An 18,740-nucleotide genomic window follows, 5' to 3' on the forward strand; every position below is an offset into this window, starting at 1 on the left:
GGGAGTGAGAGTGCTTGAGCAAATGAATTCATTTTGTCATGCTCGGTGAAGAGGGAGAGAAAGGAAGAGAGAAAACAGTGCAGCTGAGACAAGATTAAAAGTAAAATCTATATCCACATAAATCATTGATTAAATGAATCATGAAATTAATATGTAAATTGTGTGTTTAACCTCTATTTATACACCACTGTCTGTCATTGCAGCGTAAATCTCAAACTAATTGCAATTTCTTCGCAGAGTGCAAAACTAGAGAGGGAAGGGGGGGGGGGATGCATGCCCAGGAAGAGACTGAGAAACAGAGTGGTAAAGCTCTTGACATATTTATTAACTAAGTGTTCAACTACATCAACTCAGTCATTAACGGCCATTGTAGGAGAGCAGTGAGAAAGCAATAGTCATGTGCCATTTCAGCAGTTTTACTACAGCCAGAGAACACTGTGCTCCAGTGCCTGTCACACACGCACGCACGCACGCACGCATACATGAACACAAGCACAGGCTCGAGCCCAAACTCTCTCTCTCACCCACACACACGCGTGTATATGCAAGCAAACACGGGCGTGAGCTCAAATTCACTCTCTCTCACACACACATACACACACACGCTTACACGCACGCTCGTGCACACACTCCTGCAAATGCGCACGCTAACACACATGCATGTACACAGGCATACAGATCTCCGAGCCCAACAGGCCTTAAGGGGCATTGTTTGGTTTGGGAAAGGGATAGAGGGAGGAGTGAGGAAAAGAAAGAAAAAAAGATTTAAGCTATTATTTTTATTTTCTGGTTATGTACCTCTGTCAATTAGCTATTTTTAATCTTTTTGCTCTCTAGCTCTCTGGTCTCAACTCTGACATTTGTTATTTGTGCAATACAGATTCAAATCAGCATCATAATACTGGCTGGAAATACCTTAGCTTTTTGCCTTGCCAATAAATCCACATATGCCGAACAGAACTGAGCTGAATTGAATTAAATTGAATTGAACCGAAATGAATTGAACTGAATTAAATTGAACTGAATTAAATTGAATCAAACTGAATTGGATTGAACTCAATTGAAAGGGACTGAATTGAACTGAAGGAGAGCAAAAACAGAGAGACAGGAAAGAGATAGAGAGAAAGAGAGATAGGAAGGGGAAGAGAGGGTGGCTGATGACACACAACAGGAGCAGGATAGCACAGGGGGCTGATTTACGGCTCAGTGAAAAGCCATCGCTGCCGGAGTGATCTTTCAATAAAAACAGGCCCATTCATTACCCAGCAACCCGCGCTGGGGCCACGGCAAGGCCGCGCCGGACATCTGTCACGGGTCCGCTGCCCGCACGGCACCATGGGAACGCCGCGACGCCGCAGTCAGCTTTACTGAACACCTCTATCACAGATAAACGCTCCTACTGAGCAACTACAGAGCACCTCTAACACAGCGTAACACTATACTGAGCAACTACCAAGCACCCCTAACACAGCATAACACTATACTCAGTAACTACAGAGCACCTCTAACACAGCTAAATATGCTTTCACCAAGTGATTAATTAACTGCAACATGGATAAACACACCTACGGAGCCATTACTGAACATCGCTATACAGTTAAGTACACTTTCACCAAGCCACTCACACTCACACACAGACTCCCACTCACACACTCAAACACACACACACTCTCACACAGTCCCACTCACACATTCAAACACACACACGCTCACACAGACTCCCAGCTGTACATTCAAACACACACTTATACACAAACTCTCGCTTGCACACTCAAACACACACACAGACTCCCACTCGCACATACACTCAAACACACACACTCGCACACACTCACACTCACTCGTACACTCACACTCTCACACACATTCACACTCACTCGTGCACTCACACACCCAGGCACACTCACACACACTCAGAGAGAGGACGGCGAAGCAGAAGGCTCCAGACATGATGTCCCTGGTGCGGTGGTAGCTCAGGCAGAGCCCGCGCTGCAGATCACTGTCAGGGCAGCTTCAGAGAAAAGCAATAAAGCTTCTGCATGGACTCCTTGTTTCTCCGATTCGCTTCATTTCCTTTCAACGACCCAAAACAATTTGGTGAGATATTATCCTGTAATCAAACCTGGTGGACCTTGATTGTTTTCATAAGAAAGTGTCCAGCCCATTTTTAGCCTCCCACCCACACCCACACCCACATCCACTCAGGTTACACTGTGAGAATCCCACCACAGTGGCCATTTGAGTGAGCATCGATGTGTGTGTGTGTTTGTGTGTAGGGAAGTGTTTTTGTCTGTCTTGAAAGTGTGTGCATGTGTGTGTAATTGTACATCTGTGGGTGCACATGTGTATGTGTGTGTTTCTGCGTGTGTGCATGTGAATGTGCGTGTGTGTATGCGTGTGCATGTGTGTGTGTATGTGTGTATGTGCGTGTGAGTGTGTGTGTGTGTGCAGGTGTGTGTGTGCATATGTGTGTATGTGTGTATGTGTGTGTGTCAATGCACACACAGCATGACTGAGACAGTCGGCTGCAGGCATCATAAATAGTATGGGACCTATTATTGGGGTGTGTCCTGGGAGTGTTGGGGTGTCATTCTCTGATTGGCTGAAAGCTCTCTGCCCTCAGTCCCCTCTGAGCTCATTAAGACACAGACGTCACAACATGAAGGAAAGAGAGAAATAACCCGCCTGGACGTTTGTTTCCAATTTAGAACATTTTCTCTCTGTTTTCAATCACACTCGACTTCTGCCCTTTCCCCCTGAATGCTACGGCTTGTCTTCCATTAGCCAAGACCTGCATTCACTCTTAACGAAGGCGGGAGAGACTAATCAACCACACTGCGAAGTCAAACACAGAGCAGCCTCTTAGAAGGATCTGACGGAATCCGATTGGCCCTGCGTGAGATCACCGCCTCTCCCTGCTGTGTGGAGCAGATAAGAGGGGAATCTTCTGGAACACGGATGTGGGAAGCAGAACACTGGAGCATGTGTGTGTGTGTGTGTGTGTGTGTGTGTGTGTGTAAGATCACACCCCGCCTGCTTAACCCTTCGCCTAAAGCCCCTCGGGTCCTTCCTGGGTATGAAGTCATTTCCGAGAAGACTGGAGAAGGAAGGGTGCAGGTGAAGGCAGCTGAAGACGACTCTGGTACGTAGTGACTTTTCCACTGTAATGACAGAGGAGGTACTGCCTCCATTTAATCTTACAACAACGGAAAATTGTCCTCCCTGCCCTTAGATCCCGGAGTGATATACCTGGAGATAAGCCTTTATTACAACTCTTACTGCAAGAAAATATAATCAGCATTGTTATTTATTCCCTACGTCTGTCCCGAACTGCACTTTGCGCAAATAGTCAATCTGGCGGTCGTTGACTGCAATTTCCAAAGTCCTGTTGAACCGAGGGCCTCAAATAACTGGACTTTAATATCATTAGGTGAATATTCTGCAGCACGTTCACACACGTGAGCTCTGCTCGATTTCACAGAGAGAGATGTGTGTGCAACAGAAGCAACACACAGGGCCCAGGTCACAGAACCAGTGCAGCGGGGGGGTCACGTGTCCGCGGTCCTTTCTGGCTTTACCCCACTGCACTGACTGCGCCTGAGAGCAGACAGGCTGCGTGTGCATGCGCCGTCCAGCATGCGCATGTCCACACGTAAAGAACGCTGAAGGTGTGCGGGCGTGTGACGCTGTCAGGTGTGTAGAGAATACATGCTGTCAGAGGGGGAAAGCTGATTGGCTGACTTCTCAGCGGGAAATGCGGTTTGGCTGATTCATCTGGGGAGCATGCTGATTGGTTGATTCCACAGTGTGACATTGTGATTGGCCAATTTCACAGTGGGACACACTGACTAGCAGATTTTCTCTGTGGGATATGCTGATTGGCTATTTCTTCAGTCTCTGGATGTGCAGATGTGTTGAAAGTGACTACTAATTGAAGGCTGAAATAGTAAAGCATCACTCACAGTCTGCAGGACCTATCCAAAACTTGCAGTATTACACTGGGAGCAACATACTCACACACAAGTGCACAAACACATCACACACACACACACAGACACACACTCGCACAGCATGCAAGCACACTCACGCAAACACTCGTGCATACACAGGTACACATACACCACACACACATCTGTGTCCTGTGCATTTGGCTCTTCGACCCAGTCTGCCAAAAACACATTCATCCGTAAGTTAAAGAGCATTTAACGTACACAAGACATCAGCAGCCCGGGTTACTGAAATTACACCTAACAGTTCACAGAGCATAATTGTTTCAAAGACCTGGGGCTACAGTGTACTTAATACAGAAATATTACATCCGCACACACACACACACTCACATGCATGCACACACATAGACGCAAACACATACACACACACACACACATGCGCATTCACCCTCTGTCTTTATTTTGATCAAGAAAAAAAAACTCATTCAACAGAACAAAAGAAGCCAAGGTGACCTGTTAAAGTCATGGGGGGAACAGCTGCACGCACCCCCCACCCCCCCCCCTTCTAAATCACCGCCTGCACAAATAAATTCCTGCTCAGTAATTAAAAGCAGGCTGGACGGGGCCCGTGTTATCACCTTATCAGGTTCATTGCTCATCTAGAATAACAGATCCACATCTGCAGTCATTACAGTACGGCGGATAAATCAATCCACCGCTCTTCTCTGTGATCCCGCTCCGTCCGTCCGTCCGTCCGTCCGCCCGTCCGTCCGTCCGCCGCCGCCTTCTTAAAAACTCTCTCTCTGACACCCTGACATCCTATCTACTGCAGGCGAATGGGAACCCGCGCACCCCTCCCCGTAACGGGCCGGTCCGGAGAGGCAGGGAGCCGAGCAGGCCGCGCGGGGACGGCTCTCCGAAGGACGGACGGACGGACGGTCTCGGTTGAGCGTGGGCGTCGCGGCGCGCCCCCGGTAACAGGCGCGTTTTGCTCCCCCGAACGCCGCCGTACACGGAGCGGGGAGGAATGAGAGCGTAATCGTATCTGCACCGCTGCCGCTGCGTGTGGGAATTGGGCAGAGCCTGAGAGGGGAGTCATATTTCGTCCCGTTTAGAGGGGGACGGAACCGGAGAGGCGAGTGAGAACGCCGGCGAGAATCCGGTTCTGTCCTCACCGGAGGGACGGGGGCGTAATTGGACACAGGTTCAGAGAAATCCCTTACACTTCCTGTGAAAGAACCCTGCTCCAGCTGTGATGTCATAAGACACCCTTCTCTGGTACGATGTCACAGCACACCCCTCTACCCATGATGAGATAACACACACCTCCTCATCTAACCTAGATGCAAAGGTACAACGAGCACGCAGACACAGACACACACACACACACACGCACACAAACACACACACAAGCACACAGGCAGGCGCAAATGCATACGCGCTCATCCACCCGCACACTGCCCTGCGCTTAATGTGAATTTGGCTCGTGGCCTCGGGGACACGGGACAGGCAGATTCAGCAGCCCTGCTCTGCCCTAAAGCGCACAGAGGCCGCTTTTAAACCCTCTGTTCCGTCGCTCACTCCATGAAAATCGCATTTTGTTTATTTCTCACGGCGCGGTCCCTGCCCTACGCCGCCGTACCTATTCCTGCATATCCCCGGGGTGGGGGGGGGCGAACCCCGAGCCACGCGGCCGGGTCGAGGGGCGGGGGGGTTATTGGCTCCAGATGTGGGACACCACGGAGACAGCTGAGCGCGCTGATCCACCCCGAGGGGCGGGAGGCACGGCCCTGCGCCCCTCATCCAGATCAGGGGCCTGTTTTTTCGCTTTTTTTTCTAAAAACGGAATTCCTCCGTGGCGAGGAGGGCCTGTTATTCTAACCCCTCTCCGGCACTGTGCTGACACGCTGCTTTAACGCACCGCCGCCGCCCGCCAGGAGCTGCTAACCAAGGAGGAAAAAGAGCCCACGCGACTAAACACCTCATAAAATATTAACCCGCGCAAATGGGATGCTAGTTAGCTTTTCCTCCATATGGATCGCATATCCTCCGCGCCGCTCCCTCTCTCCCGCCCCCGACACCTCTCCCCAGATCCGTGTCAGCTCGGTTTCCCCAAGCCCGCAACGCGGTTTGTCAAAAGCGGAAAATTGCAGATTAAGGGTCTCATTTAACGAGCTCGCGAAACGCTAAACAAAATTATATTAATGATCTTTTAGGCTAATCTCGCTTAAAAAAAAAAATTTTTTTAAACGCTACGTGCGCACACGCACAAAAGCGAGGGGGGCGAAAAACACCAGCTCTTCTGGTACAAACTACTTTGGCGATTTTAATGTCACTTTTAATTTTCTGCTCCCTGCTTCCCACATATACCCATCCAAAAACAACCATTTAAAACATCACTCCTAATTAGATGATTAGTGCTTGGAAGGGCAGGAGATAAGTCATTTGCATAATTCAATCATAAAAGTTAGAGATACATATTTCTATGTTCGTTTGTACAATTATCTCGGCTGTCCTGGGGGCTGTGATATTAATGTGATTAAACAATACTTCAGCACAGAGCCCAGTGTCCTCCATTAAAGCACTGCTAGAGGCAAACCAAAAATTAATTTTAGGAGACAATCAATTTTATTCTACATGACTGTAATAAATATAGCCCGGCTACTGATGTGTCATTAAGCTGAGAGAGATTTTCCCAAAGTCAAAATGACACCAGTGGCTCGTTTTTCTCCCCCGTCTTACTTTAGGTGGGGGGGAACGGGCGGGATTCATTTTTTTCCATCTTTGAAATGCTTGACAGGTTTCTTCCATCTGGCAGATTTTAACCCCCCACCCTCTCTCCACCACCCCCCCCCCCCACTCAGCCAAGCACATGAATACATGTCTGCACACAAATACAAAGCACTAACACACGCACACGCACACACACACGTATCATGTTCCCTGCAATAATGTCATATTTCCAATGTCCAGAGTGATGAGCCTCAGTGTGTCCAACAGAGCTAAGCTTTCTTTCTGAAGCACACATGCAAGCGTGTGCACACACCCACACACACACTCTCTTTCTCTCTCTCCCTCACACATGCATATACACATTCTCTCACACACTCAACCAAATGCTACCACACTCGCACACAAACACGCGCACACACACACAAACACACATATGCACAATCACACACAATCACACACACACACACACACACACACGCACACACACACATACATACATGCACACACACACAGATATTCAATAGTCGGATACACATTCAGCAGTATTGTTCAAACACACACATTCAGCACAGTCAGTAATTAACTGCAGCCAGGATTCAGATTTTTCTCTGTATGTTTCCACTTTCAGGAACACAAGTGGGCCACAAGCTACACATGGCAAACACTGGATGCAATTCCAAATATTCCAGAAATGAAAACATACGTGTGTATGCGTTCGTGCCAGATTATGACAAAACATACGTGAAACACGTTTAAAACAAAACATGGACATAGCGTATAATACGCACTGTAGCACTGTAGTTTCCATCTCTAATTGACTGCATGTGTCTTTGTTTTGTTTCATTGGCTACGCATGGGACTAGTTATTACAGAACCGCGGCTTGGAACAGCCCCGCGTCGACATTAATGAGAGATCACATGGTCACAGGTAGTTTTATAAGACCTCAGGCCCAGTAAATGTTCACACACACATACATACACACACGGACACACAAAGAGGACACATTTTCAGAGCGTGGAACCTTCAGCAAGTCATAAAAATATCAAAAGAACTGCAACCTTTGCTTTAGCTGCACAGAGCCATAAATCCACGATGGGAAAGGTCAGAAACGGGTGACTCACTCCTCAAAAGTAAAAACAAACAGGGGAAAATCTCCTGGATTTTTATTCCAGGGTGCTGATCAATGTGCGTGCCGGCAACTATTAAGCATCAATTTTCCTTTAAGCGAAATCATTGTGCTCTTCCCACAGGTGACACAAAAATGAAAGCGCTTTATCTAGAACTGTCAGTCAATTGCTTTTTTTATTAATAATTTCCATTGTTTGAGTCATTTATTCATTAACCTGTTCACTATTGATTAGAAATTCATAAATATGTTCACACTCGTGGATCTGGTAGATTTCTAAAAGGTAACAAATGTTCTCTTTAAATATGCATAATTGTAACACACAGCAATAAGACACGTGTATTTCCTACATGCAATAAGCGTGTTGCATATGTTGCATATGTGACTACACGTACTAGAAATGTGGTATGGGTGTTGTTTAAGCGACTATATGTAGCAGTGTAGTGTAGATGATATGTATAATGCATTCAGTTTTGTAATTGTTTTGTCTCCATAATAGTCAGCTATGTCAGCTGCAGCAGTACTATGGCGAGCTGCTGTGCCTTCAGGGACGATCGCTGGTGTTGTCTTTGTGTGTTCTTAGTGTCATTCTTAAGGATTTCTCCCATGCCAGCCATATACATTTATCCATCCATCCATCCATCCATCCATCCATTATCTATACCCGCTTATGCATGGTCAGGGTCGCGGGGGTGTTGCAGCCTATCCCAGCATGCATTGGGCAAAGGCAGGAACATATCCTGGACAGGTCGCCAGTCCATTACAAGGCACATATACATTTATTTATGACAAAATATGTGCCAGTGATCTCCAGCTCATTTCCATTAACAACATGACCCAACAATTAAATGCATTAATAGCCGAACGACACTTTTAAGAGAAATAATATACATCTGATGGATCCATTAATGCCATTGGTGCTTGACTTCTCCAATCAGAGCTGCTCTTTTTCCTTGCACTCACATAGCTGCACACCATACATGCTCTGTGCAGAAATGCAGCCGGCTGCACTGGGGCTGCGCAGAAATGCAGCCAGCTGAGTGGGGGCCTCACATAAAAGCAGCCGGCTGCACTGGGGCTGCGCAGAAATGCAGGTGGCTGTACGGGGGCTGCGCAGAAATGCAGGTGGCTGCACGGGGGCTGTGCAGAAATGCAGGTGGCTGCACAGGGGCTGCGCAGAAATGCAGGTGGCTGCACGGGGGCTGCGGGGAAGTACAGCCAGCTACAAAGGGGCTGTTATTAAATGTCAATATTTATGGAAACAAAAACACACTGAGCATTTTATGGGGGCTGACGCAGAGAGGAGCAAAATGCCAAGTGCTGAAGCCCCCCCCCCCCAATACACAGCAAGAGGGAACTCAATGAATTTATTATTTAAAATAAGGATGGGGGAGGATGCACATATGTAAAAAAACAGAATGTATAATTTATGGTGACATTACAGAGTGGCGGCTGAAGACTGAGTGTCTTGCTGGAAAGGTGAAGGGATGTGAGGAGACAGGGCCGCGTCTGGGGTCTTCAAGCCCAACCAGGGCGCACCTGCCCCAGGCAACGCCCTGAGCTACAAGCTGTCCATATGGACTGGCTACACACACACACACACACACACAGACACATGCACATACACACACATACACACATACGCGCGCACACACACATGCACATACACACACACACACACACACACACACACATACACACATACACGCGCACACACACATACACACACACACGCACACACACAGACACATGCACATACACACATACGCGCACACACACACACATGCACATGTACACACACAAGCACACACACACACAGACACATGCGCATACACACATACACAGCACACACACACACAACCACACATACACATACACACACATACACACATACGCGCGCACACACACGCATGCACATACAGACACAGACACAGACACAGACACACACACACACACACAGACACATACACATACACATACACATACACATACACATACACGTACACGTACACACACACACACACAACACATGCACAACCAACACATACAACACACACGCACATGCACATACACCACATACACACACACAACAGACAGACATGCGCATACCACACAAACGTCCGCAACACACACACAACACACAACACACAGAACATAGCACATCAATCAGTAACACACACACCACAACAGACAGACATAGACACATGCACATACACACACATACACACACATATATGTGCACACACACGCACACATGCACACACACACACACACACACACGCACATGCACACACAGACACATATACACACATACGTGCACACAGACACATGCACATACACACACACGCGCACACACACAAACACACATACGTGCACACACATACATGCACATACACACACACAGACACATACACACACATACACACACACACACACACGCGCACACACATACATACGCACACACACATGCACATACACACACACACGTACATATGCACAAACACACACACACACACACACACACACACAACTTAAATTCACATACATACACACACCACTGTCTCTTACACACATATTCACACACACAGTATTCTTCACATTCAGTACTCGCTCTCTCTCTCACACACAAACACTGTTCTCCCATACTTACTCACACAAACACAAATAGACATGCAAGCAGACATAAGCCAGGCACAATCAGGTATACAGCACACACCCATTCAAACCTCATCCAAACTCTCTCGCCTCTTCCACACTGGCTTTGAGTACTGTGCCTCCCCAGTATCTCACTGAGCCCTCTACTCCCCATTTAAGGGGATACAGGGGGTCTCTGTGTCCTGTTTAAGGGGGTACAATGGTTTTGTGTCCTGTTTAAGAGGGTAAAGGGGTCTCAGTGTCCTGTTTAAGGGGTACAGAGGGTTTCTGTGTCCTATTTGAGGGGGTGCAGAGGTCTTGGTGTCCCGTTTAAGCGGGTACAAGGCGGGGGAGGGGGTTCTGTGTACTGTTTAAGGGAGTACGGGGGCTCTCTGTGTCCTGTTTAATGGGGTACAGGGGGAATCTCAGTTACTGTAGGAATAAGAATCCTCAGAAACCCGCACTCACCCCCATGTAGCACAGACAGAAACCCTGTTTTCAGTCACCAGACACCAGCAATAGTCATGCTGGTGGTGCACAAAGTTCCAGTTAGAAAGCAGGCAGACACATCCTGTTATTAGATAAGAACGAGAACTGCGTTTTTCCAGCAATATGATAATGACTCTTTTCAGATGTTCTTCCAGCGATTATTTTTGATTACATACATAAAAGATAGACGTTCTTAGATATTACAAAATATCAATAGATTTAATAAATCTCAACAAAAAAAATCTGTTATGAAATTAAAGTGGTGTTAAAATGTGTGGTTTGAACATCTAATCTTTTAAATGCAGAGTTTATCTCTTAATGCTCATTATGGGATGTTAGCACAGTGCTCTGGGCAGCAGGGAGAAGGAAGCTACGCTGTTTAAATTAATGATTAAAAACAGGAAAAGTGGAGAGAGAAAAATCTCTTCCTAGCAAGTAATGGGTTTACATTAGTTAATGATTAAAGTTCATTTATTTCTTGACCCAAGACACTACCACCCACGGGTGACTGCTTCTAAAATATTCGCCCTCTTCTTAACACTATATGTACCTGCCCCTTTTATACATAAAAAGAGAAATGAAAGAGCCTACCCTTTGTTAATTACAAAAGTATACATATCAACCTCTTTCAATGAACGGCAAATTTAGCATCTGCATTTCTTTTAATTTTAATTTTAATTATGAATTTTATTAATATTGAATGGCAACTGAAAAGCCACATTGCACACAGCAGCCCAGTTGTGTGCGCAATAAAGACTGCGGTCATCGGGCCTGTCCTGGGCAGCCTCTCTCGCCTCACTCTCATCCCTCCCGCTCGCTGCTCGGTGCTAAAATAGTTAAAATTGCTAATCCAATACACCTTTAGAAAAAAGAAACGGGCCTATAAACACAGCAGTGGAAAAAACAGCGCAGATGTTCATCTCTAATGCAATTTCCATTCAATTTCCTAAGTGCAGTCCCCAAGTGCAAACTAGTTTAACGTTATGTTTAGCTTGCAAATTCTTTTAATAAATAATGAATGCAATAAAAACCCAGAGATCAATTGTGAGCTGAGAAATCATAAAAGGAGCCCTTTGTGCCGCCTCTCTTTGCTGATTCGGACACTTTTCCTCTTATTCAAATTGGTCATGTCAGTTTTAAAGATTATGTCCAAATGTTTTGATTACTTTCCTGATATCTCCTACCACCGGCGTCTCCATCCCTCTCTGCGGCCCCCTGTGAGCAAGGCCAGCGTAATAAAGGCAAATGCATTCTGTTTTTTTTTTTCTTCTTTCTTTTCCCTCTCCCTCTCTCTCTCTCTCTCTCTCTCTCTCTCTGGCAAATTAAAAGGGGAAGATAAGGCTGTGTTTGCGCACATTAGTTATGCCCATCTGGTGGAGGGGCGCAGGGTGATGTTCAAATCTGAGGATAAAGTGCGCGCTGATGGGCGCCGGGGCAGGTTAGCCGTAAAGCAGCGCGGCAGAGGAGCAGATTTGATTGTCCCACAGCAACAGCGCCACAGCAATTTCATTACCCAGCTGTTACCGCGATCTTCCAGGAGTCAAGCGTACTGTACAACCTTCCGCACCTCAGTCCATTATTAACCATTTAGCTCCTAATCCACAGTAAAAACAGGAACACAATATCCCCTTTGTGCGCGCTCTCCGACTGTTTGCCGGAGTGCGGACGAGTGTGACAGATTGATCGGGGCTCCGCGCAAGACAACAGTCCCGTATCCAGGGATTCGGCAGGTGAGGGGGAGTGGGGGGGTGCGGGGGGGGGCGCTAAAAGGTTAATTACCGAATCCTGCCCAAACTGGCCATCTGGACTTGAACAAACACAAACACTGCCATCTCTCTCTCTTTCTCACTTGCTCTCTCTCTCATACATGCAGTGTCTCATTCTCTCTATACCTTTCTTCACTACACCCCGTCTTTACACCCCCCCCCAAGCCAGTTTGGTGTTCTGCCCTATCAACACATATTTATGAAGGTCACCTCTCAGTGAAGGGGGCACCGGAGAGGGACACCAGTGAAACCAGTGGTTGTGTGTGTGTGTGTGGGTGTGTGTGTGTGAGTGTGTGTGTGTGTCTGTGCATGCGTGTCTGACTGTGTGTGTGTCTGACTGTACATGTCTGAGCGTGTGTGTGTCTGACTGTGCATGTGCCTGACTGTGCATGTGGGTCTGATTGCGTGTGAGTGTGTGTTCATGTCTGACTATGCATATGTGCATCTGACTGCATGTGTGTGTCTTACTGCGCATGTGCATCTGACTGTGAATGCATGCGTGTCTGACTGTGCGTGTGTGTGTGTCTGGTGCGTGCCTGTCTAAATGCGTGTGTGTCTGACTGTGCATGTGGGTCTGACTGTGCATGTGTGTGTCTGACTGTACATGTGTGTGTCTGACTGTGCATGTGGGTCTGTGTGTGTGAGTGTGTCTGACTGTGCATGTGTGTGTCTGACTGTGCGTGTGTGTCTGACCACACGCTTGTGCGTCTGACTGTGTGTTCTTTTTTGCATGTACATACGCATGTAATACATATATGCGTGCGTATGCCTGTACATGTGTCCGTCTGCGACTGTGTGTGAATGCGCACATGCATACATGTCAGTCCGTGCGCTTACGTGTGCGACTGCGTACATGTATATCCAAGCTCACCTGCATATGCATGCACGCGTGCATTTGTGTTCTGTGTAAGGTATTACAGTCTGTTTGAGCCAGAGAGATAATATTTTATTTAAACACGGGTTTAAATTTGGGTTTTTCAGGGCTGGTCTACATTCCTCACCTGCAACCACTCCCTGTACTCCATATCCATCCACACACACCTTGTATGCTCATTACAGCAGACCCCACAGCTCACACATTCACTACTGCCCTAAAAGATTATCTCACTGCCGTAATGTATTTTTTACTTTTTTTCCCCACAGAGTCATTCTACAATTTCACTGGACATATAGCAAAATCTATGACAAAAATACACTGAACAAGTAGTAAGATAAATACATGTAAAAAAAAAAAAATTATGCATGCCACTGTCACTGACATAACTAAAAAATAAAATTAAAACATATAATCTTTGCTCATTTCATTTTCAATGTAAATGGTATAGTCAGTCTATAAGTGGATGATACCTATATAAAAAAAACATCCAATTTTGTGTTGGCAAAGATGGTTATGATTATGCGTGTTGTTTTATGCGAGAACGGGTACAGTTTCAGGCACTTGTGTAAAATTAGCATGGTGCAGACGCAACTCTTTCCTCAATGCTTATATTAGGTATTCAGTGTAAATACAAATAATCTCAGTAATTTCAGAAATGTTTATCTCTATAACTGCTTAACTGTTATTGCAAGGATTTTATCTTTTATTTTATCCTTCAAATATGTTTAGCATTTTTTTTTTACTTCTATAATATATATTTTTATATTTTGCACACATAATTTGAACAGATTTGGACTTTTCTGTAAACAATTTACAACCAATTCTGTAAACAATTAGTGTAAATACATGCATGTTCTGTAAACCATGTCAGTTTACTAAATTGTATTTATATGGTACTCTGTCTTGTAGTTCAATTATCATTGAGGTTGACTTACCTTTAATGTCAATCTGCAAATCTAATAAGGATTTAAACCTGTACAATTTTGAATTCTATAATATTAATACTCGTAACATTATTATTATTATTATTATTATTATTATTACTATTATTATTAAGGCTGTTAAATTAGATATTCTTTAGATGGTTTCACTAGTTGTTCAACAAAAGCTGTTTTCTTAATATTTATTTGCACTATTGAAAAGCCTGTCTTTTAGTTTATTGTGCGCTTTTTTAAGGCTCATTGTGATTGTGGCTCATTGTCGCCGGGGCAGCAACGCTGGGGGAAAAAAAGCTGCAATTATGAACAAACAGACAATTGAGCGCCAATTCCAGAGCTTCGGGCTACGAAATGACCCGCGGAAAATGGGGCCCAGCCTCTTTAAAGTTCCCTTCCCATTGACATTGCTGGCAGACCGGGGGAACACTAATGCATCTGTCATGATAACAAGCTAAGAATAACATCTAGACATCAAACCGAGCAGAGAATCCATCCGAAGTGATTCATTCAGATCTGTCCCATTGATTTATTAAACTCACAGCAACATCTGCAGCCGCGCAGGGCCGCTACGCGAGAATTCATTCAAGATCAATTCAAATGAAAAAGAAAAAAAACGTACAAGGAGATAAATCAAAACGCGATTTGCATGTAGTTTCACAACCGGCTTTATTTTCTATAAATGTTTAGAATGTTCCTCCCACACAGCTCGCCTTAGTTAAAGAGGGTATTGAATTTCGGAGTCACGAAGCGATGTTGTGAAAGAAAAAAACATGTATTTTTTAAATACGTTATTTGTGTCACGTGCACAGTCTAAATTATGCATAGTCTAAATGATGAGTTTTAATGATAGTCTTATTTTATGTTCATTTAGTCATACATAGAATTGGTAAGTGGGGTTTTATACAAATGTGTTTAGCATGTCAGAACTCATGTAACATTTTATAATGATGTATAACTATCAATTTAGTAACAAAAGGCCTACATTTGCAATGGAAATTCTGCCCAGAAAACTTTTCATATAGTTTCTTTGCATTTCTCTTTCGTCACAGAATCAGAGCCCACAATGTGTTGTAACAATAGCTCGACACAAGCATTACAAAAATGTCAATTTAATTTCATTCTCGGACCTACAAGCTACGGAACAATGGACCTCATGCGGCGTTTTTACTGATGCACTTCAAAATACTTGATCAAATCTGAGGCAGTTCACTGATGTTCTCTTAGATATGTGTTAAATATATTTCAGACGTTCACTTTAAAAACTTTACAAACAAATCAGTTTGGAGGCTGAATTATTTGAAGATCTATGTTAATTAGCTTAATAATTAAGTAACACTAGGCACAACAAACATTTAGTACGAAATGCACCTGTATTAAAGGAAAACGCATTTAAATCACTTAGCCTACTATACTGAAAAAACATAGCTTGTTTTAACTGAAGGCTCAAAAGCATTGTTTTTAAAGTTCACCCCTATTTGATCGCTTTGTATTTTACATTTCATATATTGTACAGATCTCGATGTTTCGTCAAAATGTTATTCTTAAATTTCTCTCATAACTGCGGCGTGGTGTTGAGCGTGAGCGAATAAGTGACATTAGACCACTCGCACCTTGCACATGGGTTTATTTACTCTTCATTTCTAGCACCGACTATTACCTTCGCATTACTAACTGTTAACAAAGATTTTTATCTTTTTTCCAAAGACTACATCGCTTTGAGCAGTAATTGGCAACAACTTTGTTGAATAAATGTAACAAGTTAATTAATAACGTCTACCTTTTGAGTTTAAATTTGACCCAGCACTTCATATAAATTTATTTCAGTTACTCAAATGTTTAGTGGTCAATTTTGAACCACGAAATTTATCGCTGCGTGCGTGTGTACACTCTCTTTAAATACGGATAGGCTATTCACTTGTGACCACTATAGCTCATTTGTAACACAGTATCCTATATTACCACCCAAAAGTGCAACATGACATTTTCATTACCCGTGATAGCCGTTGGTGAGAGGATAGAGGAGACGAAAGTTTAGCAAAACAAGACGAGTAGGACAGATTATCAATGACTCTGCGGTGGATGAAAGGAATAGACAATGTTTAGGCTACTGTTTTTTTGCATTTGCAACATAATTAGCCGCACAATTAATCACAATCCAGTAGTAATATCTTTGAAAACACTGCAGTGGGGATAAACAAGTGAAAAGAAACCCGATAACAATTATAAAAGAGTACATTCATGCTGTTCTGTGACAAGCGAAAAGTAAGTTGTGAAACTTTTCCCCCTTAACTATTTATGCGCTACTGTTACAGACACAAAGTTCCTGTTTGGTACCCACGCTTGAATGAAGGGTGGCGTGGGAGAACGTGGCCATCGTCATAGATTGTGGAACAAAGAAACAAAAAGAAAACAAACTAAAGAGATTCAAAAATGACAGATCTAACCTGGCGTTGGTGCAGTCGTTGTACAGCGCTTCGAAGTCTTTTCGGGTGATGAGTTTGCAGCGGTTCACCCCGGGTTGGATAGCCCCGAGTCCCCTCAGAATCCGGACCTGCTCCACGGTGCACACGACGGGACATATATCCAGGCGCTTCAGCTTGGTGTACACAGTGTGCAGTCCACCGACCAGATGTTTCAGAAAGAGGTCGAAAACCTGCGGCAGGCAGATCAGCTCCTGTCCCTCCACACTAAACGAGGCTACTTTGACCCCGTGGACCTCCACCATTTTACACTCGTTATTGCCACTGTTGCCGTTCCCATTGCCCCCGCCGCCTCCGCCGCTGCTGATGAAAGTGTTGATCATGCTGGTGGTCAGCCTCGGCGACTCCGCAGGACTCGTGTACAGGGGATCGGAGCGGAATAAGCCGCCGGAGCCCGGGGTAGAGGTGGGGGAGAGCACCGGGGGAGTTGCTGATACGGCCATAGTCACTTTAGTTTCTTTCTTTCCTCTCTCTCTCCCGCTTGCGCTTTTCTCTCTCCTCTCTCCTGTTTTACTCTCTTGCTGTTTGTCATGCACACTCTCTCGCGCCGGATAGTAGGCAATAGGCTACTACCTTACCCGCAAGTGTGGCGGCGAAACTGAGAAGCGCTGCATTCACTGTTTCAATCGGCCAGCCCAATGCGTTAAGACTGGCACCTGGGTACTCCAATCAGCAGCATCGTCGTTTAGGTCCGCGTAGTTTATTGGTGCTACGGGAGAGACAGATTGGTCCTCTCTTAAAAAGGGCGGGGTTATTACTGACAGCGACCCATTGCTCAAAGTAATAACTTTCCACGGACTTCAAAATATACACAAATTTTCCGTATCTGTTCATACGCATATGCATGGAGACATGATGGGCTATGAGTTTTCAACGTATGACATTCCTGCCTAATTACATACCTATACTTTATATCATGTTTTTTTTTCATGTATAGGCTACAATAAATATCCCGTGTTAATTCAACTCTAACAGTGTTATTGCAACTCTTAACAGATAACATTCCAGAATGGGACCAAATGTTATCGGTAAAAAATTGAATAAACACTGGACATTTCACTGTGTGGGTTTATTTGTTGTTGTTTTGTTATCGTTACTATTGTTGTTGTTATATTTTGTATCGTACAGTGTTCATCCAATTTGTGTTCCCTCCAGAATTAATTGATCTTCGTGTAAGCGTTTTTAGTGTTAGAGGTGTACAAGACAGTGATCGCTATTTGTATCTTCAGTTGATTAACGAGGATTTCTGTCCATTTTGATAACGTTAACTCAAATTAAAAGTATTTGGGAATGCGGAACACTGGGTATAGCGTGTATGTTGCTTTGCTGCGCAAAGGCAATTCAGTCGGAGGTGTCTCGGTGTTTGTTTAATAGCGCTACCAATACGATTTGATTTTATCAGCGGATCTCTTACACATTTATTTATTTTTCGTTTAACATAATTGCAGAAATGTATACAGTATACACAAAAATATAAATATAGGGAAATATATTTATTATTGGATAGATAATCGTACCGTATGAGCGCAAGGAGTAAAATAATGTGGCCAACATACTTTTCGTGAAATGAATGAAACCCAAGCCACGCGGCTTTACTCTGAAGCCGGAGTTTGATATTCTCTAAACGCGTCCGGGTCGATTGAACAGACTGCTAAGCCTTTACAGCTCGGATTTAGCCAAAGTGTTCAAATATCAGGCGAGGCCACAGTGCGCGTAACAGGGGTTACTTCACACGGCGTTTAACAC

At 44.8% G+C, this 18,740-nt stretch overlaps 1 protein-coding gene across 4 annotated transcripts in view; it reads right to left on the reverse strand.

Annotated features, from left to right (window-relative positions):
• dacha (dachshund a) overlaps nt 1-18,740 on the reverse strand; it is a 165,203-nt gene that overhangs the window by 135,751 nt on the left and 10,712 nt on the right. For all 4 annotated transcript variants that reach the window (XR_010332183.1, XM_064349360.1, XM_064349362.1 and 1 more), the window contains exon 3: nt 16,959-17,703. Coding sequence is in view for 3 of the 4 variants with exons in the window: in XM_064349360.1 (XP_064205430.1) it covers nt 16,959-17,437 (479 nt within the window). In the remaining variant the exon portion in view is untranslated. The remainder of the gene's footprint in view (nt 1-16,958; nt 17,704-18,740) is intronic.

This window comes from Anguilla rostrata, chromosome 9 (assembly GCF_018555375.3).
Source record: "Anguilla rostrata isolate EN2019 chromosome 9, ASM1855537v3, whole genome shotgun sequence".
Lineage (NCBI taxonomy): Eukaryota > Metazoa > Chordata > Actinopteri > Anguilliformes > Anguillidae > Anguilla > Anguilla rostrata.